Genomic DNA, 25,546 nt, shown 5'->3' on the forward strand with positions numbered 1-25,546 from the left:
GCTGTTAGGAATGGTGGGAGTTACACTCCAAAACACCTGGAGGGAGGACCCAAGTTGACTCATGCCTGTTCTAGCCCCAGTCAATTAGTTTTAATAGTACATATCTAGTTTGAACCACAATCTGCTCTTGGTCTTGTTTTGGCAGAGATCGTGGAGCTTTTCCATCTTCTGTTTCTGATTATGTTATCTATCTGATTCCTGTTAGGAATGGTGGGAGTTGAAGTCCAAAACACCTGAAGGGAGGGAGGGCCCAAGTTGGCCCATGCCTGTCTCCATCCTTGGCCTTAACCCCCTTCCGTTGCAGGGATGCCAGCCTCATCCTGGAAGCCGTGAAGCGCAACCAGTTCCTGCGCTGCCTGGGCGAAGGGCAGGACCAGCCGCTGGTGGAGAGCTTCACCTCGCTGGAGTGCCTCCCGGGGCAGAACGTGGTGGCCGAGGGGGACGACGGCAGTGCCATGTACATCGTGGCCGGTGAGGGGTGCACAATGCAAGGGTGTGTGTGTGTGTGTCTGTTGTGGGTGAGAAGGATGGGTGGCCTGTTGAGGTATTGAATTGTGTAGTGTTGAAATTTCACTTATGGTTCGGTTCAAAGTTGTTTGTGTGTGCCTGTAATGTGCAAGTAATCCAGCATTCCAGTAGCGTGAGCGTGCTGGGCCCATAACCCTTGTTCAGATAGGGTTAAATTGAAATACATTCACCTTCCGTCTCATGGCCAATGGCAACGCAGCAGTGGCCCCTCTATTGCCACTCGGTTGTCACTTGCAGCCTTCCCTGGAGCCAAGAACCATCAGCTTGCCGTTTAGTCTTTAACTCTAGGAATAGTTGTAAACACTATCTGAACATAGCTGTGCCTGTTGTGCCCGAGAAAGTGTCTCAAAGGTCACAAAACACTACAAATGGACACAAAGATTTTTGCAACCTAGTCATGACAAAATTCAATGCCTAACATCCATGTAAAACCAAATCGTAGATCTAAAACAGTAAACACATAACTATGCATTAAAATCAATTAGACTATTAACAACATTTAGACAATAAGACAAGATTAAAATATCTAATCCAAACATTAAAATTTCATGATCCAGAATCATAGACCAGGGCCGTCTTCCAACTGTCAATTGCACATGTTTCCTATTTATTTCTTGCACTGCATTACTTTACTGGCCAAATCTTGGTCTTCCAATAAGAGAGTTGGATGAGATCCCCGTGGGCCATCTAGTCCAATTCTCCCCTTCTGCCGTGCAGGAAAAGCACAATCAAAGCACCCCCGACAGATGGCCATCCAGCACCTGTTTCAGAGCCTCCAAAAACGGCACCTGTCAGGGATACTTTGATTGTGCTTTTCCTGCATGGCAAGGGGTTGGACTAGATGGCCCATGTGGTCTCTTCCAACTCTATTATTCGATGATTCTATGAAAGAAGGAGTTTCCACTGGACAGAAGAGAAGGTTGAGAGGAGACGTGAGAGTCATATATAAATACAGTAGAGTCTCACTTATCCAACATAAATGGGCCAGCAGAACGTTGGATAAACGAATATGTTGGATAATAAGGAGGCATTAAGAAAAAGCTTATTAAACATCAAATTAGTTTATGATTTTACAAATTAAGCACCAAAACATCATGTTATACAACAAATTTCACAGAAAAAGTAGTTCAATACGCACTAATGCTATGTAGTAATTACTGTATTTATGAATTTAGCACCAAAATATCACGATATATTGAAAACATTGACTACAAAAATGTGTTGGATAATCCAGAACGTTGGATAACCGAGTGTTGGATAAGTGAGACTCTACTGTATGTGAAAGGGGGTCATAAGGAAGAGGGAACAGACTTTCTGTTGCCCTGGAGACTCGGACTCAATGGAGCCATGGGTTCAAATGACAGGAGAGGAGATTCCACCTGAACACCAGAAAGAACTTCCTCACTGTAAGAAGAGCTGTTCAGCAGTGGAACTCTCTGCCATGAAGTCTAGTGAAGGCTCCTTCTTTGAAGGCTTTTAAACAGAAGCTGGATGACCATCTGTCAGGGATACTTCAATTGTGCTTTTCCTGCATGTCAGAAGAGCGTTGGACTAGATGGCCCATGTGCTCTCTTCCAACTCTATTATTCTATGATTCTATGACTCCGAGGCAGAGAGTTCCACCGCTGAACAGCTCTTCTTACAGTCAGGAAGTTCTTCCTGATGTTCAGGTGGAATCTCCTCTCCTGTCATTTGAACCCATGTCTCCATGGAGTCCTAGTCCCCAGGGCAGCAGAAAGGAAGGTTGCTCCGTTTTCCTTAGGACACCCTTTCCCATATTTATCCATGACTCTCATGTCTCCTCTCAACCTTCTCTTCTGAGGCTAAACAGGCCCAGTTCTTTAAGACGCTCCTCAGAGAGATTATTCATGGTCTCCAGACCTTTGATCCTTTGATCCCTCTTTAGAACTCCTTCCAGCTTAGAAATATGAAATAATACAGTTGGGAGAGACCAAGTGGGCCATCTAATTCAACCCCTGTCATGCAGGAAAAGCACACTCAAAACACCCCTGGCAGATGGCCATCCAGCTTCTGTTTAAAAGTTTCCTAGGAAGGAGCTTCCATCACACCCCTAGGCAGAGAACATAAGCTCTTCTTATGGTCCAGATGTTCTTCCTAATGTTCAGGTGGATAAAGCCTTCAAGGAAGGAGGAAGGAGCTTCAAGGAAGGAGCTTCCACTAGACTCTGAGGCGGAGAGTTCCACTGCTGAATGGCAGTGTGGAGTTAAGATAATCCAGTTCAAAGCAGATAATATAAGATTATAAACGGGTTATATAGCTGTGTGGAAGGGCCTTGAGTCTACACTGCCATATAATCCAGTTCAAATCAGATAATCTGTATTTTATAGGCAGTGTGGAAGAGGCCTAACTCTGCCTGTCCCCTGGGCTGAGTGGGTTTCTAGGAGACCAAGTGGGCAGAGCTTAGCCTTTTAACTGGCAGCAATTGGATAAAAACAATTATTCCTCTCCCTCTAACTAGGACTTTATTTTTCTTTACTTTTTGTTGTATGAACGTAGAGGCATGGATGAGGGGTTGTGCTGCCAAGTTTAGTGTTTCTGGGATGTGTAGTTTTGTTGTTTTGTCCTAGGCCGAAACGCCATTACTCTTTTATATATATAGACTAGCTGTGCCCGGCCACGCGTTGCTGTGGCTTAGTCTGGTGGTGTTGGTCAGTCTACATTAGGTTGTATTGATGCTGTGACCTCCACCCTTCTTTATACTCACATTAGTCGTAGTATTTGAAGTCTGTTACCTTCTTCAATTTTTGTGTTGATTGATAATTGCTTGAGATCCCTGTTGTCTTTGGATTGTTGTTAATTGTAATGTCTGATTCTGCTGAGTGCGGTTTATATTTTTATTGTGGTACAATAGTCTTTTTTTTTTTTTTGCCTGTGTAGGTGTTTATTATTATTATTGTTGTTGTAGTGATTATGGAGGTTGGATGTTAGATGCTACTGTATTGTTTTTTGGAGGCCGAGTTTAGCACTGACTGGCTTCTCAGCCTCAGTGCCTGGCTGTTTCTTGCCTGTGATGGTGTTGATTCTTATTGTTGTTGTTGTTGTCATTGTTATTATTGTAATTGTTTTTTTGGAGGCCAAGTGTGAATGTAGGGATTGGGGAGGTGGATGAGTTGTGTTGTCAAATGTTGTATTTGTTATAGTCACAATGCGTTGTTGTGAGTTTTGTGGGTCTGGATTGTGGTTTTGTGGTGTGGTTGTGTTGTTACAACTGAGAGGCAAGGCTTTTGTGTTGTGTTGCGAAGTTTTGTATTTCTGGGTCGTTTAGTTGTGTGCCAAGTTTTTTATTTCTGTGGCGTTTAGTTGTGTTGTTATAGTCACGATGCATTGTTGTGAGTTTTGTGGGTCCGGATTGTGGTTTTGTGGTGTGGTTGTGTTGTTACAATCGGGAGGGAATGCTTTTGTGTTGTGTTGCCAAGTTTCGTATTTCTGGGGCGTTAGTTGTGTTGTTATAGTCATGATGCGTTGTTGTGAGTTTTGTGGGTCCGGTGTGGTTTTGTGGTGTGGTTGTGTTGTTACAACCGGGAGGCAAGGTTTTTGCGTTGTGTTGTCAAGTTTTATATTTTTGGGGCGTTTAGTTGTGTGCCAAGTTTCGTATTTCTGGGACGTTTAGTTGTGTTGTTATAGTCATGATGCATTGTTGTGAGTTTTATGGGTCCGGATTGTGGTTTTGTGGTGTGGTTGTGTTGTTACAACCTGGAGGGAATGCTTTTGTGTTGTGTTGCCAAGTTTCGTATTTCTGGGGCGTTAGTTGTGTTGTTATTGTCACGATGCGTTGTTGTGAGTTTTGTGGGTCCTGTGTGGTTTTGTGGTGTGGTTGTGTTGTTACAACTGGGAGGCAAGGCTTTTGCATTGTGTTGCCAAGTTTTGTATTTCTGGGGCGTTTAGTTGTGTTGTTATCGCATGATGCGTTGTTGTGAGTGTTGTGGGTCTGGATTGTGGTTTTGTGGTGTGGTTGTGTTGTTGTAACCTGGAGGCAAGCCTTTTGCATTGTGTTGCCAAATTTCGTATTTCTGGGATGTTTAGTTTTGTTGTTATAGTCACTGCGCCCGCAACTTTATCCTTTTATATATATAGATAGATGTGATCCGCCCTGAGTCCCCTTCGGGGTGAGAAGGGCGGAAAATAAATACTGTAAATAAATAAATAAATAAATAAATAAATAGTCTCCTTCTGATACAGCTCAAAATTGGCTTTTTAAGCTGCTGCATCACATTGTTGGCTCATGTCTACCATACTGTCCACTGGAGAAGACAAGGCTGAGAGAAGGGCGCATGAGAGGAGGTCTAATTGAGGACGAGACAAGCTTATTTTCTGCAGCTTCAGAGACAACAAATCAATAGATACAAATTCCAGGAAAAGCCAGAGCTTTCCAAGCCGTTTGTCGCACCACGTTTGTGTGTTGGCGGCATTGTGTGGGTGTCTCACACCAATGTGGCAAGGAGCCTCTGAGTCTAGGCGAAACGGGCAAAAATAAATCATATATTTTTAGAAATATATAAAATGCAAGGGTTTCATGCGATCCCCATACGCGTTGTTATTACAATTTAAGTATAGGTAGTCCCCAGGTTGTGAGAAGAATTCGGAAGATCTTCCCAATTGCAAGAGATGTTCTGCAGTAGGATTTGCTCCTGCCTATCATCTCTTTTTGGTGGGATTAGGATCCAGTTCAGTATTCGCATTGTGTTGTCAAAGGCTTTCTTAGATGGAATCACTGGGTTGCTATGACTTTTTCAGCATTCTCCTAACGTTTCACCTGCATCTGTGGCAGGCATCCTCAGAGGTTTGTTCAGAGGTCTGTCGGAGATGAGGCAAGTGGAGTGTTTATGTACAGTAGAGTCTCACTTATCCAACATTCGCTTATTCAACATTCTGGATTATCCAACGCAGTCTGCCTTCTAGTAGTCAATGTTTTGTAGTCAATGTTTTCAATACATTGTGATGTTTTGGTGCTAAATTTGTAAATACAGTAATTACTACATAGCATTACTGCGTATTGAACTACAGTAGAGTCTCACTTATCCAACATTCGCTTATTCAATATTCTGGATTATCCAACTTAGTCTGCCTTTTAGTAGTCAATGTTTTGTAGTCAATGTTTTCAATAAATCGTGATGTTTTGGTGCTAAATTCGTAAATACAGTAATTACTACATAGCATTACTGCGTATTGAACTACAGTAGAGTCTCACTTATCCAACCTTCACTTATTCAACATTCTGGATTATCCGACGCAGTCTGCCTTCGAGCAGTCAATGTTTTGTAGTCAATGTTTTCAATACATCATGATATTTGGTGCTAAATTCGTAAATACAGTAATTACTACATAGCATTACTGCGTATTGAACTACAGTAGAGTCTCACTTATCCAAGCTTTTGGATTATCCAACGCATTTTTGTAGTCAATGTTTTCACTATATCGTGATATTTTGGTGCTAAATTCGTAAATACAGTAATTACTATATAGCATTACTGCGTAATGAACAACAGTAGAGTTTCACTTATCCAAGACTCGCTTATCTAAGCTTCTGGATTATCCAACACATTTTTGTTGTCAATGTTTTCAATATATCGTGATATTTTGGTGCTAAATTCTTAAATACAGTAATTACCATATAGCATTACTGCATATTGAACTACAGTAGAGTCTCACTTATCCAAGCTTCTGGATTATCCAATGCATTTTTGTAGTCAATGTTTTCAATATATCGTGATGTTTTGGTGCCAAATTTGTAAATACAGTAATTACTACATAGCATTACTGTGTATTGAACTACAGTAGAGTCTCACTTATCCAAGACTCGCTTATCCAAGCTTCTGGATTATCCAAGGCATTTTTGTAGTCAATGTTTTCAATATATCGTGATGTTTTGGTGCTAAATTTGTAAATACAGTAATTACAACATAACATTACTGCGCATTGAACTCCTTTTTCTGTCAAATTTGTTGTATAACATGATGGTTTTGGTTCTTAATTTGTAAAATCATTACCTAATTTGATGTTTAATAGGCTTTTCCTTAATCCCTCCTTATTGTCCAACATATTCGCTTATCCAACGTTCTGCCAGCCCGTTTATGTTGGATAAGTGAGACTCTACTGTATGTAGATATGTATGTATATATATGTGTGTTTGGAAAATGTCCAGGATGGGAGAGAGAACTCTTGTCTAAAGCTAGTATGAATGTTGCAATTAGCGAGCTTGAATAGCAATAAGTAGCCATGAAGCTGCCAAGTCAATCAGCCAGGGTATCTCCATAGAGGTAGCCTGGCTGTTGCTGCCTGGAGACATAATAATAATAATAATAATAATAATAATAATAATAATAATAATAATAATAACACTTGGGAAGTGTTCGACTTGTGGTTTTGTGATATGAAACCCAGCATGTCTATCTTGTTTGCTGTGTCATAATAAAATAATAATAATAATAATAATAGGGGAGAGAGAGTGGTCTAGAAATAAAGTTTATTATTATTATTACTATTACTAATGCAGTTTCATACCACTTTAACTGATAATAATAACAAGGGAAGTGTTCGACTTGTGGTTTTGTGATATGAAACCCAGCATGTCTATCTTGTTTGCTGTGTCATAATAAAATAATAATAATAATAATAATAATAATAATAATAATAATTTAATTTTATACCCCGCCACCATCTCCCCAGAGGGACTCGGGGCGGCTTACAGATATAAAACAAGCATACAATGGTATTAAATACAAAAAACCCACACAAATAAAATTAAAAGGCATAAAATAAAATCACAATCATTGGTTGACACATGATAAAACACAGCGATGAAATCACAAAATGAACTGGGCAAAGTACACTGAGTGAAACTTGTAAACATGAAGGAAGTTAAGGTGCTATAAGAGGAGGCTGCCTCTAGTGAACAACTCCCAAACAGAGGGTGCCTCCAGGCAACAGAGGCCAGGCTACCTCTATGCCAGTGGTTCTCAACCTGGGGTCCCTAGATATTTTTGGCCTTCAGCTCCCAGAAATCCTAACAGCTGGTAAACTGGGTGGAATTTCTGGGAGTTGTAGGCCAAAAAAACAACTGGGGATCCCAGGTTGAGAACCACTGCTCTATGCAGATGTTCTCACTGATTGACGTTGCAGCTTCATGGCTACTCAAATGCTTATTCAAGCTTGCTACTGCAACATTCACAATTGCTTTACATAGACAAGGGTTCTTTCTCCCACCTTGGACATTCTACAGATATATATATATATATATATATATATATATATATATATATATATACATACACACACACACACACACACACACACATACATACATACACACACACACACACACACACACACACACACACCCCACTTGCCTCACTGCCAACAAACCTCTGAGGATGCGTGCCACAGATGCAGGTGAAACATCAGGAAGGAATGCTGCATGGGGCCGGGCTGTGGCGCAGGCTGGTTAGCAGCCAGCTGCAATAAATCACTCTGACCATGAGTTCGTATATATATATATATATACATACATACATACACACACACACACACACACACACACACACACCCCACTTGCCTCACTGCCAACAAACCTCTGAGGATGCGTGCCACAGATGCAGGTGAAACATCAGGAAGGAATGCTGCATGGGGCCGGGCTGTGGCACAGGCTGGTTAGCAGCCAGCTGCAATAAATCACTCTGACCAAGAGGTCATGAGTTCGAGGCCAGCCCGTGTCAGGGTGAGCACCCGACAATTAAATAAAAATAAAATATATAGCCGCTGCTCGTTGCTGACCTATGCAACCCGAAAGATAGTTACATCTATCAAGTAGGAAATTTAGGTACCACTTATGTGGGGAGACTAATTTATGACACCATAAAAAAATCACCCAGCTGCCGTTGGATTGAGGAAGTTGCCATCACAGTGGATGATGAAGCATACCCTCAGGAAGCTGGAAGCTGGAAAAGGTTTAAATTGCCTCTGTGTCTGTCTCTGTCTCTGTTCTATGTTTATATGGCATTGAATGTTTGCCTTATATGTGTACAATGTGAGAGTCCCCTTCGGAGTGAGAAAGAAGGGCGGAATATAAATACTTTAAATAAATAAATACATGTCCAGACAGCCTGAAAAACGCACAGGAACCCAGTATTACCATTATTTATATTTCTCCGTCAAGACTGGGGCACAAGCTGGACTGCAAATTAGAATAACTGAGGCATAGTTAAAAACATGGAAAAGGTCAACACTAAAGTGAACAAACATCATTCAGACCATTTGTGACGGGGGAAACCGAGGCAGAGAGGAAGGTCAAGGAAGGTGCCCTTTAAAGGCCAAATAACTGCTGGCAGTTGTTGTTGTTTATTTATTTACAGTATTTATATTCCGCCCTTCTTTCTCACCCCAAAGGAGACTCAGGGCGGATTACAATGAACACATATATGGCAAACATTCAATGCCAACAGACAAACAACATACATTAGACAGACTCAGAGGCATTTTTTAAAACATTTTTCCAGCTTCACGATTCCGGCCACAAGGGGAGCTGTTGCTTCACCGTCCAGAAGTGGCTGTACTTCCTCATTCCTTTCCTCGTGTTTTGCTGGCAGTTTTATGGTGTTGTAAATTAGCCTCCCACATAAAGCGTCCCTAAATTTCCCTAATTGACAGGTGCAACTGTCTTTCGGGGCTGCATAGGTCAACAGCAAGCCGGGGCTATTAATGGCCGGAGGCTTAACCCGACCCGGGCTTCGAACTCATGACCTCTCGGTCAGTAGTGATTTATAGCAGCTGGTTACTAGCCAGCTGCGCCACAGCCTGGCCCCCAGGCTGTGTTGTATGTGTTAAGAAAGCCAAGAGTGCTCCTGAGCTAGTGCAGACGGCTTTCTGTGATTCACCCAAAAGTTCTCAATGGGTTCCAAGGAAGTTCATCCAGTCCAAGATGACCAATATTTTCGAGGTTCCTTTTGAGCCGCTGCCGCTTTTGCACCCCATCCAAGCAAAGCAAAGGGATTATTGGGATGTGTATGTGTATTAATAAAGATGGAGAGAAAGATTTAGCAGTGGATTTTCCGGTCTTCCAGTTTCCTGACATCCACACAAATCTCCTGAAGGAAGCAGTTCAGGCCTATGGGTTAAGGAGTCGTTGCTATGCAAATGAGATGCAGATCCATCTTTCATCCCTTTCCTAAGTACCGGAGAGAGCCAACTTTGAGATGCAGGAAAGTGAAGCAGCTGGAACGTAACCCTGAAATCTGGCAGCGAGTGGGGAAGTTGAGTTCCTCCTCCCTCGGGAGTAGATCAGGGCTTCTTGAATTTTTGGCCCAAGAAATGTTTACGTGAATCCAGGTAAATAGGTATATAAAACAGGTATAACAACCAAACATTTACTGATACAAATCAGCATTGGAAAGGCTCGCTTAAGAAGTGGATTGTCACTTTTTATGGAGCACAGCTGAAGCCTCTTGCTTCAGAGTTAATTGCAATTGCTGCGCAACAGATTTAGTGTCAATGCTTGCAACAGCCACTAGGTGGCATTCAGAAAACATTATTATTATTATTATTTTATTATGACACAGCAAACAAGATAGATATGCTGGATTTCGTATCACAAAATCACAAGTCGAACACTTCCCAAGTGTCTAGGACTATTATTATTATTATTATTATTATTATTATTATTATTATTATTATTATTATTATTATTATTATGACACAGCAAACAAGATAGACATGCTGGATTTCGTATCACAAAATCCCAAGTCGAACACTTCCCAAGTGTCTAGGACCGTGTGATGTATTTTCGGATGATGCGCGCAGACCCCAATCGGGTGGCCTTTTGCAGTTGGCAGATCGTAATTTTATCAATGTTTCCAAATGCCAACTGAGATCTTTTGGAACTGCACCCAATGTGCCGATCACCACCGGGACCACCTGCACTGGTTTCTGCCAGAGTCTTTGAAGTTCAGTCTTGAGGTCCTGAGAGCGGCTGAGTTTTTCCTGTTGTTTTTCGTCAATGCGACTGTCACCTGGGAGGGCGACATCAATGATCCAAACCTTTTTCTTTTCCACAACTGTGGTGTCTGGTGTGTTGTGTTCCAGAACTTTGTCAATCTGGATTCGGAAGTCCCACAGTATCTTTGCGTGCTCATTTTCCAATACTTTTGCAGGTTTGTGATCCCACCAGTTCTTTGCTGCTGGGAGGTGGTACTTGAGGCATAAGTTCCAATGGATCATTTGGGCCACATAGTTGTGCCTCTGTTTGTAGTCTGTCTGTGCGATTTTCTTACAGCAGCTGAGGATATGATCCATGGCTTCGTCGGTTTCCTTGCACAGTCTGCATTTTAGGTCATCAGCTGATTTTTCGATCTTGGCCTTGATTGCATTTGTTCTGATGGCTTGCTCCTGGGCTGCCATTATTATTATTGTTATTGTTATTTATTCATTTCTATCCCGCTTTTCTCCTGTGGGGGGGATTCAAAGCGGCATACAGCTTTACTGTTGTCAACATTTCCTGAGCCCAACACTGAGCTAAAAGGACGTTTAGTTTAAGCAGGCCGGGCTGTGGCACGGGCTGGTTAGCTGCCAGCTGCAACAAATCACTCTGAACAAGAGGTCATGAGTTTGAGGTCAGCCCGTGCCTGCGTCTGTCTCTGTTCTATTTTATGGCATTGAATGTTTGCCTTATATGTGTGCAATGTGATCCACCCCAAGTCCCCTTTGGGATGAGAAAGGCGGAATATAAATACTGTAAATAAATAAATAATAAGAAGCAACGGAGAGCAAACTTCGGCCCTCCAGGTGTTTTGGACTGCATCTCCCACAATTCCTAACCATCTTTTGTAGTTCAGGCCGTTCACCCCATGGTTGTGCCTGCTTCCCATGTCACTGAGGAAGCGGATCATGGGATTCCTGGGCCTGTGAGCCAACATGAGATTTTAAGTCCTGGAAATGAGCAGTCTGTGTCTCCAGCAGTTAGTGAAGGCCATATTGCACCCAGATTCTGCTGTGGAGACGTTCTCTAGGGAAACAAGATCACAGGCTGAAATGAGTTCAGAGGATGAAATCCCAGGTTGAGAGGATAATGAGCTGGTAGATAGGAGTCTTAGCTTTCGTAAACTTCGGGCTGCTCAACAGGATCTGCAAAGGTCACAGCGCTTGTTATAGAAAAGAGTTTTATCAGGATGTCAGGGGAAAAGGCATGCTTTTATGTATATATTAGAGAGGCCGGGGGATTTTGCCAGCCAGTCTGGTCGACATTGGTAATCGAGACAACTGTTCCTGTCAAGTTCTAGTCAAGCTTGCTAAGGAAATGCTAGTTCCATGTCTTTGTTTATGTTTCATGCTTCCACGTTTGAAGAATTGCTCCTGGATTTTTGTATTGGATCAGGTTAGCTTCTTCCCTGCCCATTTTCCGCCGGGAATTGAAAACATGGTTGTTCCAGAGTGCGTTTGAATGAATAGGCCCAATAGAGCTGTCATCAGAATACTTCTTTATGTTTTAAAAGTATATGGCACTTTATCACTGTTACTCATTTCCATGATACAGCACTTTACGAAACCTGTCCCCGCCGGTTTGCTTTTAATTACTCTGATTTTATCTGCTTGGATTTTAATGTATTGTCCATTATTTTATTTTCTGTATCGTTGAAATGTTTTAAGTTTTTGTCAAATATGTTGTGTTGTTGTTTCGGGCTTGTCCCTGTTGTGAGCCGCCCCGAGTCCCTTCGGGGAGATGGGGCGGGATATAAAAATAAAGTTTATTATTATTATTATTTTATTATGACACAGCAAACAAGATAGATATGCTGGATTTCATATCACAAAACCACAAGTCGAACACTTCCCAAGTGTCTAGGACTGTGTGATGTATTTTCGGATGATGCTGCAGATCCCAGTCGGGTGGCCTTTTGCAGTTGGCAGATCGTGATTTTGTCAATGTCTATTGTTTCCAAATGCCGGCTGAGATCTTTTGGCACGGCACCCAGTGTGCCCATCACCACCAGGACCATTATTATTATTATTATTATTATTATTATTATTATTATTATGCTGCCTTGTATCCCTGGTTCTTTTGTATTCCTGTGATTTGGGTTGTTGAAACTACTCCTGTACTTTGAACCTTTTGGACTATTTCCTAAATATAGACTTTGTAGTTCTTTACTATTTTTTCTGAACTGCTATTTATATAATCTTCAATGAAATGCTTTGCTGATTTAACTTGGACTGGAGTGTGGTGGTTAAGTACAGAGGTGCTTCCTGCCCTGGAGTACAACACTGCAGGTAGGCGGTTAGGAATTGTGGGAGTTGCAGTCCTACAAGGGCCGAGGTTTTCCCATGCCTGCTCTTGACCCAGAGATCCCGACCTCTTGAGTCAGGGAATGGCATTGGCTGTGACGACTCTAAGCTGCGAGAGCACTGGGAACCAGACACGGATGCCAATAAACAATCTAATATCTTTATTAAGGAAATAAAAGAGTCAACCAAAAATAAGCAGAGTATATAGTCCAGCAATAGTCCTTTTAGGAAAGGTCAAATATAGTCCATAAATATGTAGTTACTTAGATGTCCAGTATTAGAATACAAAGTTTTAAATCCAATAACCGAAACACACTCAAACTTCTAGGTAGTTTGAGTGGGGAATAAAACAAGGTCTTTCAGAGAGTTCCAGGTTTCAAGTCCGAGGCTAGGATAACAAGGCAAGGCAAGTTAGTCGTGGTAGAACTGAATCGCTGTCCAGACTTGGCAGGGAGACGAGATGCAACGCCCGGTCTACTCGAGAGTAGAGCGCCGCAGAAACTAGAGTCGATGTGATTTCCTCAACTGACACGTTGACACCGCAAAGGTCAGCCTGCGCACAGAACTTTTATGGGACTTCAAATCTCCCCTCAAACCAGGTGTCTGAACACTCTTTCCCAAGGGAAAGTGGACTAAAGACAACAACTTGCCAGATGCAACCCTCCCTGGAAACTCTCAAGGGAACTGGTTTAATTAGCGCTTGCTTTCTCCGCTAATCTAGCGCTTCTTCTCCTATTCTCCTTCTCCGAGTGGAATGTTTCCCCAAACAATTTTCTATCAAAAGGAGCGCTCTCCGGGGAACTGATTCAAGGGCTTTTGTAATTAACTGTGGGCTAAAACTGTCAACAGGGGACATCTGGAAGGCAGCTTAATCTTGCTGAGTCGGCACAAACCCCATATCTTCTTCGGTCTGATCCATAATGGCTACAGGGTCATGACTCGAGGGTCTCTGGGACATCACATTGGCCAGGTTATTATGATTATTATTCCCATGTTTATCTCTTGCCTTCTCTTTCTCCCCTTGGCAGAGGGAGAGCTGCGGGTGACGCAGAAGGGGCGCCAGCTGCGCATGCTGCTCCCGGGGGACGTCTTCGGGGAGCTGGCCGTCCTGTACAACTGCCGGCGCACGGCCACCGTCACAGGTGAGGAGGGAGAAGGCACATGCGTGTGGATGCGTGTGCGTCTGGGAAGCCCTGCAGTGCATGTGCAAGCAAACAATGCTGGCAATCCTCCTGCCAGAGATGTTGTGGAAATTACATCTGTTGCACCTGCTGCCATTCTCCGCTGCAAGGTGTTCTTCTGCCAAGGAGTTGGCACATGCTCTCTCTCCATGCCTTTCCCACATCTATACCTTTCCTCTTTAAAGTGACTTTTTTGGGGTGTGTGGATCCCACTCTCTACTGACTGGTCCATTTTTGGTAAGTGGATCCCCACACCTGGATGTGTGTCAGGTGTGGGATCTGCCCTGTTTGATGTGTTGTTGAAGGTTTTCATGGCCGGGATCACAGGGTTGTTGTGTGTTTTCCGGGCTGTATGGCCATGTTCCAGAAGTATTCTCTCCTGACGTTTCGCCCACATCTATGGCAGGCATCCTCAGAGGTTGTGAGGCATGGAGAGACTAGGCAAGGAAGGTAAATAGGACCGGGCTGTGGCGCAGGCTGGAAAGCAAGCCAGCTGCAACAAATCAACAAATCACTCTGACCAGGAGGTCATGAGTTTGAGGCCAGCCCGGTGCCTGAATCTTGTCTCTGTCTCTATTCTATGTCATGGCATTGAATGTTTGCCTTTATGTGTGCAATGTGATCCGCCCTGAGTCCCCTTCGGGGTGAGAAAGAAGGGTGGAATATAAATACTGGAAATAAATAAATAAATAAATAAATAAATATCTGTGGAGAGTCCAGGGTGTGACAAGAGTCCTTTGTCAGTTGGAAGCCAGTTAATCACCCTAATTAGCATTGGAAAGGCTTGTCTCTTGCCTGGGGGGCATCCTTTGTTCAGAATCATTAGCTGTCCTTGAGGCTCCTCTGCCCTCAGAGTGTTGCTTCCCATCTACTCACCTCTACAGGAGTCTATCGTATACCCTGCAGCTGTGGACAAGTCTACATAGGGACCACCAAACACAGCATTGCCCAAATACGAGTCAAAGAACATGAAAGGCACTGCAGACTAATTCAACCAGAGAAATCGGCCATAGCAGAGCACTTGATGAACCAGCCTGGACACAGGATATTATTTGAGAACACAGAAATGCTCGACCACTCCAACAACTATCATGCCAGGCTACACAGAGAAGCCATTGAAATCCACAAGCATGTGGACAACTTCAATAGGAAGGAGGAAATCATGGAAATAAACAAAATCTGGCTACCAGTATTACAAAACTCAAAAATCAGAACAGTAGATGGGAACCAACACTTTGAGGGCAGAGGAGCCCCAAGGACGGCTAATGACTCTAAACAAAGGATGCCCCCCCCCCCCCAAGGCAAGAGACAAACCTTTCCAATGCTAATGAAACATTAGCGCTGGCTTCCAACTGACAAAGGACTCTTGTCACACCCTGGACTCTCCACAGATATATATTTACCTTCCTTGCTTAGTTTCTCCATGCCTCACAACCTCTGAGGATGCCTGCCATAGATGTGGGCGAAACGTCAGGAGAGAATACTTCTAGAACATGGCCATCCAGCCCGAAAGACATACAACAACCCTCTGCCCTGTTTGGCTCTCACTCACTTTTAATACCTTGTACCAGCTGAAGAAAAGTTCACAAAGCACCGGGCTTTTGCCTGTTGCAAGGTATTCTTCTGCTAAGGACTTAGTACATGCTCTCTCTCCAATGCCTTCCCACATCTGTGGCTTTCCTCTCTCTGTAAGGTGACTGATCCATTTTTTGGGGGTGGATCCACACACCTGTATGTGTGTCAGGTGTGGGATCTGCCCTGTTTGGCTCTCACTCACTTTTAATGCCTTGTACCAACTGAAGAAAAGTTCACAAAGCACCGGGCTTTTGCCTGTTGCAAGGTATTCTTCTGCTAACGTAATCCCTGGATTAGCACATGTTTTCTCTATGCTTCTTACTTTCCAAAAATGTGTTGACTCTGTTTGGGGGGTGACACCATGACTCCCATCCCGCTTACCTTTAGAGCCTTGCAACGTTTATCTCACTCACCTTTAATACCTTGTTCCATCTGAAGAGAAGTACACAAAACACCAGGTTTTTGCCTGTTGCAAGGTGTTCCTCTGCTAATCCCTGAGTTGGCACATGCTTTTTGTTCTGTCACGCGCTGGGCCTGTCACTATTGTCTTTGTATAGGACGTATACTTTATGCCCAGCGGGAAGCCAGGGCGCCTCAAAGAGAGGTTCTTGAGGATTTTCCTGAAAAGGATAGTCCTTTGAGTCTTTAATGAGATAACAAAGTCTTTATTATTGCAAATAACACTTCAAGGTTTCCTTAGAATCATAGAGTTGGAAGAGACCTCATGGGCCATCCAGTCCAACCCCCTGCCAAGAAGCAGGAAATCGCATTCAAAGCACCCCCGACAGATGGCCATCCAGCCTCTGCTTAAAAGCCTCCAAAGAAGGAGCCTCCACCATGGCCCCGGGGAGAGAGTTCCACTGTTGAACAGCCTTTCTCACTGTGAGGAAGTTCTTCCTGATGTTCAGGTGGAATCTCCTTCCTTTCCTGTACTTTGAAGCCATTGTTCCCTTGCGTCCTAGTCTGCAGGGCAGCAGAAAACAAGCTCCCTCCCTCCTCCCTTTGACTTCCCTTCACGTATTTGTACATGGCTATCATGTCTCCTCTCAGCCTTCTCTTCTGCAGGCTAAACATGCCCAGCTCTTTAAGCCGCTCCTCATAGGGCTTGTTCTCCAGACCCTTAATCATTTTAGTCGCCCTCCTCTGGACGCTTTCCAGCTTGTCAACCTCTCCCTTCAACTGTGGTGCCCAAAATTGGACACAGTGTGATTCCAGGTAAAGTGGTCTGACCAAGGCAGAATAGAATAAGGGGGAGCAGGACTTCCCTGGATCTAGACGCTATTCCCCTATTGATGCAGGACAGAATCCCATTGGCTTTTTTAGCTGCCGCATCACATTGTTGGCTCATGTTCCCCTTCCTCCCCACGAGGACTCCAAGGTCTTTTTCGCACACACTGCTGTCAAGCCAGGCATCGTCCCCCATTCTGTATCTTCGATTTCCATTTTTTCTGCCGAAGTGAAGTATCTTGCATTTGTCCCTGTTGAACTTCATTTTGTTAGTTTCGGCCAATCATCTCTCTAGTCTGTCAAGATCGTTTTGAATTCTGCTCCTGTCTTCTGGAGTGTTGGCTCTCCCTCCCAGTTTGGTGTCGTCTGCAAACTTTTTTTTTTTTTAAATATTTTTATTTGTAAATTTTTGGAATGCATAAAAGAAAAACGCAACATACATTGCACAATGACAAAGACAATAACAAAGACAACAACCTAACATAACTATAACGGACAAGACAACACATAACCCAACCAATTCGCCTTCCGAACCTTTTGCATGACAATACTCTTTTCCCCCCACATCTGCGGCTTTCTTAGGTACCCTTGGGTCCTAAGTTAGCTGATCATTATGGTTCCCTTTAGTTGGTATTTTCTTTATCCATATATTCTTTTACTGGAGACCAATTGGTCTCCCTTCTTGGAGCATCGTCCTGTTTTATATACTGAGTCAGTAAATCCATATTCTTAATGTCTATAAGTCTTAACAGCCAATTTTCCTTTGACGGTTTTTCTTGTGTTTTCCATAGTTTGGCCAGATTTATCCTGGCTGCCGTCACCATGTATGTAAAAAGTTTTTCCGTATTCTGGTCCATCGGGAAGTCCGTTATTCCTAGTAGGAAGTATTCCGGTCTCAGGTCGAATTTTTTTCCTATTATCTTTTCCATTTCTTTATGTATAATCTGCCAAAAGTTTCTCACTTTCTTACAGTTCCACCACATGTGCATAAAGTCCCCAATGTGTTTCCCACATTTCCAACATTTGCCATCTCCCTTTCCCTTGTTCATTTTAGCCAGCTTAACCGGCGTAAGGTACCATCTATAAAAGATTTTATACCAGTTTTCCTTTAGTTCTACTGCATATGTGTATTTCATATTTGTGTTCCATATTCTTTCCCATTCCGACATATTTATGGTGTCGTCTGCAAACTTGATGATTGTGCCTTCTAACCCTTCGTCTAAGTCATTAATAAACTGTTGGTCTTTTCCGTCTTGTCCCCAGGGGACAGGCAATTGGCTTTGGATAGCTGTGCTTTCTTTATAAGAAGAAAAACCCCTTATAACCTCTCCCAGGCTGTCTATTATATGGGCCTAGCTGATGTGGGACCCACTACCGATTCCAAAAGTGTCTGGGTATTGAGTGGACCTACCAACCAAGGCTTGCAGATGTTTCAGCTGGGGTTGCATGGATCTGTGGTGCTGTTCCCTCTCCGGGGTTTCTTTGGAAACTTTAGGGCTGTTTCCCTCAGGAGCTGTGAGGCTGAGAGGCTGTGAGCTCTTAGCCAGAACCTTTGGGACCTTTCCCCTGGAATTTCTGTTTCTGATTCCTCGGATGTTCTATATCCCCGGATGTTCTTGAGATATGAAGCTTTTCTTCGGGACGAGCTGGTCTACGTCCTATAGCTTAGCTTCCTTAAGTGAGACTAACTTAAAAATGACTCCTTCCCTCCCAGAGCCCTGAACAAACTTAATGATGATGGACAGGCGGCCTGCCCTATGACTGCAAACATTAGCAGAAAGAAAATAAAGTTGGAGCTTCTGGTACAGCCATACCAGTATATTTTTCCCTTTCCAAAAAGTGTGTTGACTCTGTTTGGGGGGTGACACCATGACTCCCATCCCACTTACCTTTAGAGCCTTGCGACGCTTATCTCACCCACCTTTAATACCTTGTTCCATCTGAAGAGAAGTATGCAAAGCACCAGGTATCTTGTCTGTTGCAAGGTGTTCTTCTGCTGATCCCTGAGTTGGCACATGTTCTCTCTCTCTGTGCATTTCCCTTTCCAAAAAGTGTGTTGACTCTACTTGGGGGGTGACACCGTGACTCCCACCCCACTCACTTTTAAAGCCTTTGCAATGCTTATCTCACCCACCTTTAATACCTTGTTCCATCTGAAGAGACGTATGCAAAGCACCAGGTATCTTGTCTGTTGCAAGGTGTTCTTCTGCTGATCCCTGAGTTGGCACATGTTCTCTCCATGCTTTTTACTTTCCAAAAAGTGTGTTGACACCATGACTCCCATCCCGCTTACCTTTAGAGCCTTGTGACGCTTATCTCACTCACCTTTAATACCTTGTTCCAACTGAAGGGAAATACATAAAACACCAGGTATCTTGTCTGTTGCAAGGTGTTCTTCTGCTAATCCCCGAGTTGGCATATGTTCTCTCTCTCTGTGCTTCTCCCTTTCCAAAAAGTGTATTGACTGTGTTTTTGGGGGTGACACCATGACTCCCATCCCGCTTGCCTTTAGAGCCTTGCAATACCTATCTCCTTCACCTTTAATACCTTGTTCCTGTTGTGGTCATCTCTGAGCGGTTAGACTCAATTTAACCCTCTCTGGGGGAGATTCCATCAAAATGCAGCAGAGTAGCAAAAGCAAAAGCTTTCAAATGCAACATTTACTTACACGGGGTGAGCAAGAGAAGCCTTTGACGGTTTAGGATGGCAATGGACTGCAGAGTCTCACTAAAAGTTCAAAAAGTATTTATTCAGGTAAAAAGAACTCCATTGTAGATAGAAAGGCTTGGGAGCTGTCTAGTCTACTCTAGACTGGTTTCTAAGGAGAAAATAAGAAAGGAAAAATAACAAACATCTAAATAGTTACATCTTGCGAGGAGAGATGGCGAGATGTGTTTATTTATTATTTATTTATTTATTTACAGTATTTATATTCCGCCCTTCTTTCTCACCCTGAAGGGGACTCAGGGCGGATTACAATGAACACATATATGGCAAACATTCAATGCCAACAGACAAACAATATTCAGTTTTAGACAGACACAGAGGCATTTTAACATCTTTCCAGCTTCACGATTCCGGCCACGGGGGAGCTGTTGCTTCACCGTCCATTGGTGGCTGTTCTTCCTCATTCTTTTCCTTGTGAGCAGTTTTATGGTGTTGTAGATTAGTTAAATTAGCCTCCCGCATAAAGCGTACCTAAATTTTCCCTACTTGACAGGTGCAACTGTCTTTCGGGGCTGCTAGGTCAACAGCAAGCCGGGGCTATTATTATTATTATTATTTTTAATGGTCGGAGGCTTAACCCGACCCGGGCTTCGAACTCATGACCTCTCGGTCAGTAGTGATTTATGTGTTGTTAGCTAGAAGAACAAAGGGAGAAGAAAGAACCAAAATGGTTCCAACCTCATGGTCCAGTTTATTTGGGCCATAAAACATTCTGACCAATGAGAAGTTAGTGTCCCTGGAGATTCACATTTCTGCTAACTTCAAAGTAAGGGATGTGACGTAAACAGGATAGAGTGAAACACAGTAAAGCCTATCTAGGCCTGCTTTGGAAACAGGGAAAGGATTCCCTCAATCTAACTCTATCATCTATCTGACTACATCTAGACTTGAGTGGTCCAGGGTGATTCCCAACACCACCAACCTTCAGGTCAACAACCCAACCTTCAAGTCAGCCGTCCTGCCACTGGCACAAGGGTTTAACCCACTGCACCACCTTGAGTTCAAATGATAGGAGAGGAGACTCCACCTGAACATCAGGAAGAACTGTAAGAAGAGCTGTTCAGCGGTGGAACTCTCTGCCTCAGAGTCATAGAATCATAGAATAGAGTTGGAAGAGACCACATGGGCCATCTAGTCCAACCTCCTTCTGCCATGCAGGAAAAGCACCATCAAATTATCCCTGACAGATGGCCATCCAGCTTGTTTAAAAGCCTTCAAAGAAGGAGCCTTCACTAGACTTCACGGCAGAGAGTTCCACCACTGAACAGTTCTTGCTCATGTTCAGGTGAAATCTCCTTTCCTGTTAATTGAACCCATGACTCCGTTGAGTCCAACAAACAACCAGCCTTGCTCCCTCTAACTCTATCATCTATCTAACTATATCTAGACTTGAGTTGTCCAGGATGATTCCCAACAGTTCCAATTCAAGAGAAACGTCCAAAGCACCAGTTTTTCGACTCTTACAAAGTATTCTCCTGCTAATCCCTGAGTTGGCACATGCCTCTCCCTTCCCAAAAAGTGTGTTGACTCTGTTTGGGCGGTGACACCATGACTCCCATCCTTTTAGCCTTGCCCCAATTTTTAGGAAACGGCAACACAACAATCCTATTACAGCCAAACCCTGTTAGCCTTTATGATGCGCTCGGCACATTATGCGCTTGTTAGTGTTTATGGGCCCGGCGTTTCTTCGTCGATTTGGCTGTGAAGGATGAACATGGCTGCCTGTCGGGAATTTTATGCGCTCATTTAATCGCGCAGCGCACGGCATTTAACGGGCATTTAGCGGTCTCCCATCCATCTTAATGTGATTAGCTTGCGCTGGGACTCTGTGCAGTGTTCCTTTGGTTTCGGGATGCGGCCCAAAGTGCCGTGGCTAATGCACGGGGAGCCGTGGTGGAAGCGGGTGGGCTGAGTGGGTGGCATGCATTGCCTCCATCTCTCCCTCCTCCCTTTCCTCTTGTTGGCATTCAGGGCCTCTGCGAGTGACGGATGCGGGGGCATCCTTGGTGTCGTTGCCATGGGGACGGCACAGCCGCGTCTCAGCTGGCGGCTGGAGACGGTGGCCCACCCGGCAGGACCACTTGCCCTCCTTCTTCCTCTTTGCAGCCCCTTCCTTGGAGACGTGCAACATCGTGTGCCTTTGGAAGCACTACCCTTGGAAGCACTACCCTTCCTTCCTTTTCTCCTTCTTTCTTTCCTTTTGTCTTTGGCATCAATCACGATGCAAAAAAAGTTAATGGCAAAGGCGCAGCCCACACAGAGCGAGCGAGCGGAGGAAGAGCGAGCGAGCGGTGGCAAATTGCCGCTCCTTCTTCGCAGAGCACTGGGGAGATGGGGCTGTGACAGTCGGGCTTTGTGTTGTGTGCGAAAAACACACACAGAGAAAGAAAGAAAGAAAGAAAGAAAGAAAGAAAGAAAGAAAGAAAGAAAGAAAGAAAGAAGGAAAGGCGGTGGTGGGCAGGCTCCCCATGGAGATGCCAGCCTGCCTGCCTGCCTTGGCACAATGGAAAGGTATTGATGGTGGTTCACCTGGCATAGAATCATAGAATAGAATCATAGAATAGTAGAGTTGGAAGAGACCACATGGGCCATCCAGTCCAACCCCATTCCGCCAAGAAGCAGGAAATCGCATTCAAAGCACCCCCGAGAGATGGCCATCCAGCCCTGCTTAAAAGCCTCAAAAAAAAGGAGCCTCCACCACAATCCAGGGGAGAGAGTTCCACTGCTGAACAGCCCTTCTCACAGTGAGGAAGTTCTTCTTGATGTTCAGGTGGAATCTCCTTCCTTTCCTGTAGTTTGAAGCCATTGTTCCATTGTGTCCTAGTCTGCAGGGCAGCAGAAAACAAGCTCCCTCCCTCCTCCCTATGACTTCCCTTCACGTATTTGTACATGGCTCTCATCATGTCTCCTCTCAGCCTTCTCTTCTGCAGGCTAAACATGCCCAGTTCTTTAAGCCGCTCCTCATAGGGCTTGTTCTCCAGACCTTTGATCATTTTAGTCTCCCTCCTCTGGACGCTTTCCAGCTTGTCAACATCTCCCTTCAACTGCGGTGCCCAGAATTGGACACAGTGTGATTCCAGGTAAAGTGGTCTGACCAAGGCAGAATAGACTTCCCTGGATCTAGACGCTATTCCCCTCTTGATGCAGGCCAGAATCCCATTGGCTTTTTTAGCTGCTGCATCACATTCCTGGCTCATGTTCACCTTCCTCCCCACGAGGACTCCAAGGTCTTTTTCGCACACACTGCTGTCAAGCCAGGCATCCCCCATTCTGTCTCTTTGATTTCCATTTTTTCTGCCGAAGTGAAGTCTCTTGCATTTGTCCCTGTTGAACTTCATTTTGTTCGTTTCGGCCAATCATCTCTCTAGTCTGTCAAGATCGTTTTGAGTTCTGCTCCTGTCTTCTGGAGTGTTGGCTCTCCCTCCCAGTTTGGTGTCGTCTGCAAACTTGATGATCGTGCCTTCTGACCCTTCGTCTAAGTCGTTAATAAAGATGTTGAACAGAACCGGGCCCAGGACGGAGCCCTGGCAACGGCAGGTAGGGCCCATGTGCAGCCAATGTGCAAGGCCGGCAAGGAGGAGCTGCACCCCCAACTCTTGCTTCAAATTACGCACAACTCAGAGGGTTGGACTAGATGGCCCATGGGGTCTCTTCCAAGTCTGTGTTGTCAAAGGCTTTCATGACCAGGATCACAGGGTTGTTGTATGTTTTCCGGGCTGTCTATCCATGTTCCAGAAGCATTCTCTCCTGACGTTTCGCCCACATCTATGGCAGGCACCCTCAGAGGTTGTGAGGTCTGTTGGAAACTGGGCAAGTGGGGTTTATATATATCTGTGGAAAGTCCAGGGTGAGAGAAAAACCCTTGTCAGTTGGAGGCCAGAGTGAATGTTGCAGTTAATCATCCTAATTAAGCAGCGAGTTGGTGGAGGCTCCTTCTTTAGAGGCTTTTAAGCAGAGGCTGGATGGCCATCTGTCGGGGGTGCTTTGAATGCGATTTCCTGCTTCTTGGCAGAATGGGGTTGGACTGGATGGCCCATGAGGTCTCTTCCAACTCTACTCTTCTATGATTCTATGATTCTGTGAGTTTGATGTGAGAATACTTGGGGTTGTTGTATGTTTTCCAGGCTGTATGGCCACGTTCCAGAAGCATTCTCTCCTGACGTTTCGCCCACATCTATGGCAGGCATCCTCAAAGGTTGTGAGGTATATGGAGAAACTAAGCAGGGAATATATCTGTGGAAGTTCCTGGGTGGGGAAAAGAACTCTTGTCTGGGTTGTTGTATGTTTTCCAGGCTGTATGGCCACGTTCCAGAAGCATTCTCTCCTGACGTTTCGCCCACATCTATGGCAGGCATCCTCAAAGGTTGTGAGGTATATGGAGAAACTAAGCAGGGAATATATCTGTGGAAGTTCCTGGGTGGGGAAAAGAACTCTTGTCTGGGTTGTTGTATGTTTTCCAGGCTGTATGGCCACGTTCCAGAAGCATTCTCTCCTGACGTTTCGCCCACATCTATGGCAGGCATCCTCAAAGGTTGTGAGGTATATGGAGAAACTAAGCAGGGAATATATCTGTGGAAGTTCCTGGGTGGGGAAAAGAACTCTTGTCTGGGTTGTTGTATGTTTTCCAGGCTGTATGGCCACGTTCCAGAAGCATTCTCTCCTGACGTTTCGCCCACATCTATGGCAGGCATCCTCAAAGGTTGTGAGGTATATGGAGAAACTAAGCAGGGAATATATCTGTGGAAGTTCCTGGGTGGGGAAAAGAACTCTTGTCTGGGTTGTTGTATGTTTTCCAGGCTGTATGGCCACGTTCCAGAAGCATTCTCTCCTGACGTTTCGCCCACATCTATGGCAGGCATCCTCAAAGGTTGTGAGGTATATGGAGAAACTAAGCAGGGAATATATCTGTGGAAGTTCCTGGGTGGGGAAAAGAACTCTTGTCTGGGTTGTTGTATGTTTTCCAGGCTGTATGGCCACGTTCCAGAAGCATTCTCTCCTGACGTTTCGCCCACATCTATGGCAGGCATCCTCAAAGGTTGTGAGGTATATGGAGAAACTAAGCAGGGAATATATCTGTGGAAGTTCCTGGGTGGGGAAAAGAACTCTTGTCTGGGTTGTTGTATGTTTTCCAGGCTGTATGGCCACGTTCCAGAAGCATTCTCTCCTGACGTTTCGCCCACATCTATGGCAGGCATCCTCAGAGGTTGCCTGCCATAGATGTACCTCACAACCTCTGAGGATGCCTGCCATAGATGTGGGCGAAACGTCAGGAGAGAATACTTCTGGAACATGGCCACACAGCCCGAAAGACATACAACAACCCTGTGATCCCGGCCATGAAAGCCTTCGACAACACATTGAACTCTTGTCTGTTGGAGCCCAGTGTGGATGTTGTAATTAATCACCTTTGTTAGCATTAAATGACCTTCCAGGCTTCACCTCCTGGCCAGGGGAAATCCTTTGTTCAGAGTCATTAGCTGCCCCTGATTGATCCCTGCCTGGAATTCTTCTGTTTTCAGAGTGTTGTTCCTTCTTTACTGTTCTGATTTTGGAGGTTTTTTTTTTAGTACTGGGAGCCAGATTTTGTTCATTTTCATGGCTTCCTCGTTTCTGTTGAAGTTGTCCACATGTTTGTGGATTTCAATGGCTTCTCTGTGTAGTCCGACATGATAGTTAAATCAGGAGCAGCATTCTGAAAACAGAAGAATTCCAGACAGGAATCAGTCAGGCACCTGGTTATCCCTACGGATGTCCCATACAAGTCATGTACAACTCAGAGGGTTGGACTAGATGGCCCATGGGTTCTCTTCCAACTCTATATTTTTCTATGATTCTAACTCATGGTAACCCTAAGCCAAACCCATCCCCGGGATTTTGTAGTGTAAATGTTTTGCCTTTGCTTTTCTAGGGAGACTGAAGGTGGGCTCCCAGGTGGGACTCTTCACCTGTTGTTGTTGTTGTTGTTGTTGTTGTTGTTGATGTAGCATGCCTTCAGGGCCATCTCATATTTCAGGGGA

General features: G+C 44.3%; 1 protein-coding gene across 1 annotated transcript in view; it reads left to right on the plus strand.

Annotated features, from left to right (window-relative positions):
• Nucleotides 1-304: 304 nt before the first annotated feature.
• The window catches only part of LOC103282038 (cGMP-dependent protein kinase 1), a gene marked incomplete at its 5' end in the record, with an annotated part of 76,462 nt that continues 51,220 nt past the window's right edge, over nt 305-25,546 (plus strand). Inside the window, 2 exon segments of the mRNA XM_062966671.1 lie at nt 305-471; nt 13,848-13,961. Of these exon segments, the coding sequence (XP_062822741.1) occupies nt 305-471; nt 13,848-13,961 (281 nt within the window).

The sequence above is a fragment of the Anolis carolinensis genome, unplaced genomic scaffold (genome assembly GCF_035594765.1).
Source record: "Anolis carolinensis isolate JA03-04 unplaced genomic scaffold, rAnoCar3.1.pri scaffold_27, whole genome shotgun sequence".
In the NCBI taxonomy this organism is placed as follows: Eukaryota; Metazoa; Chordata; class Lepidosauria; order Squamata; family Dactyloidae; genus Anolis; species Anolis carolinensis.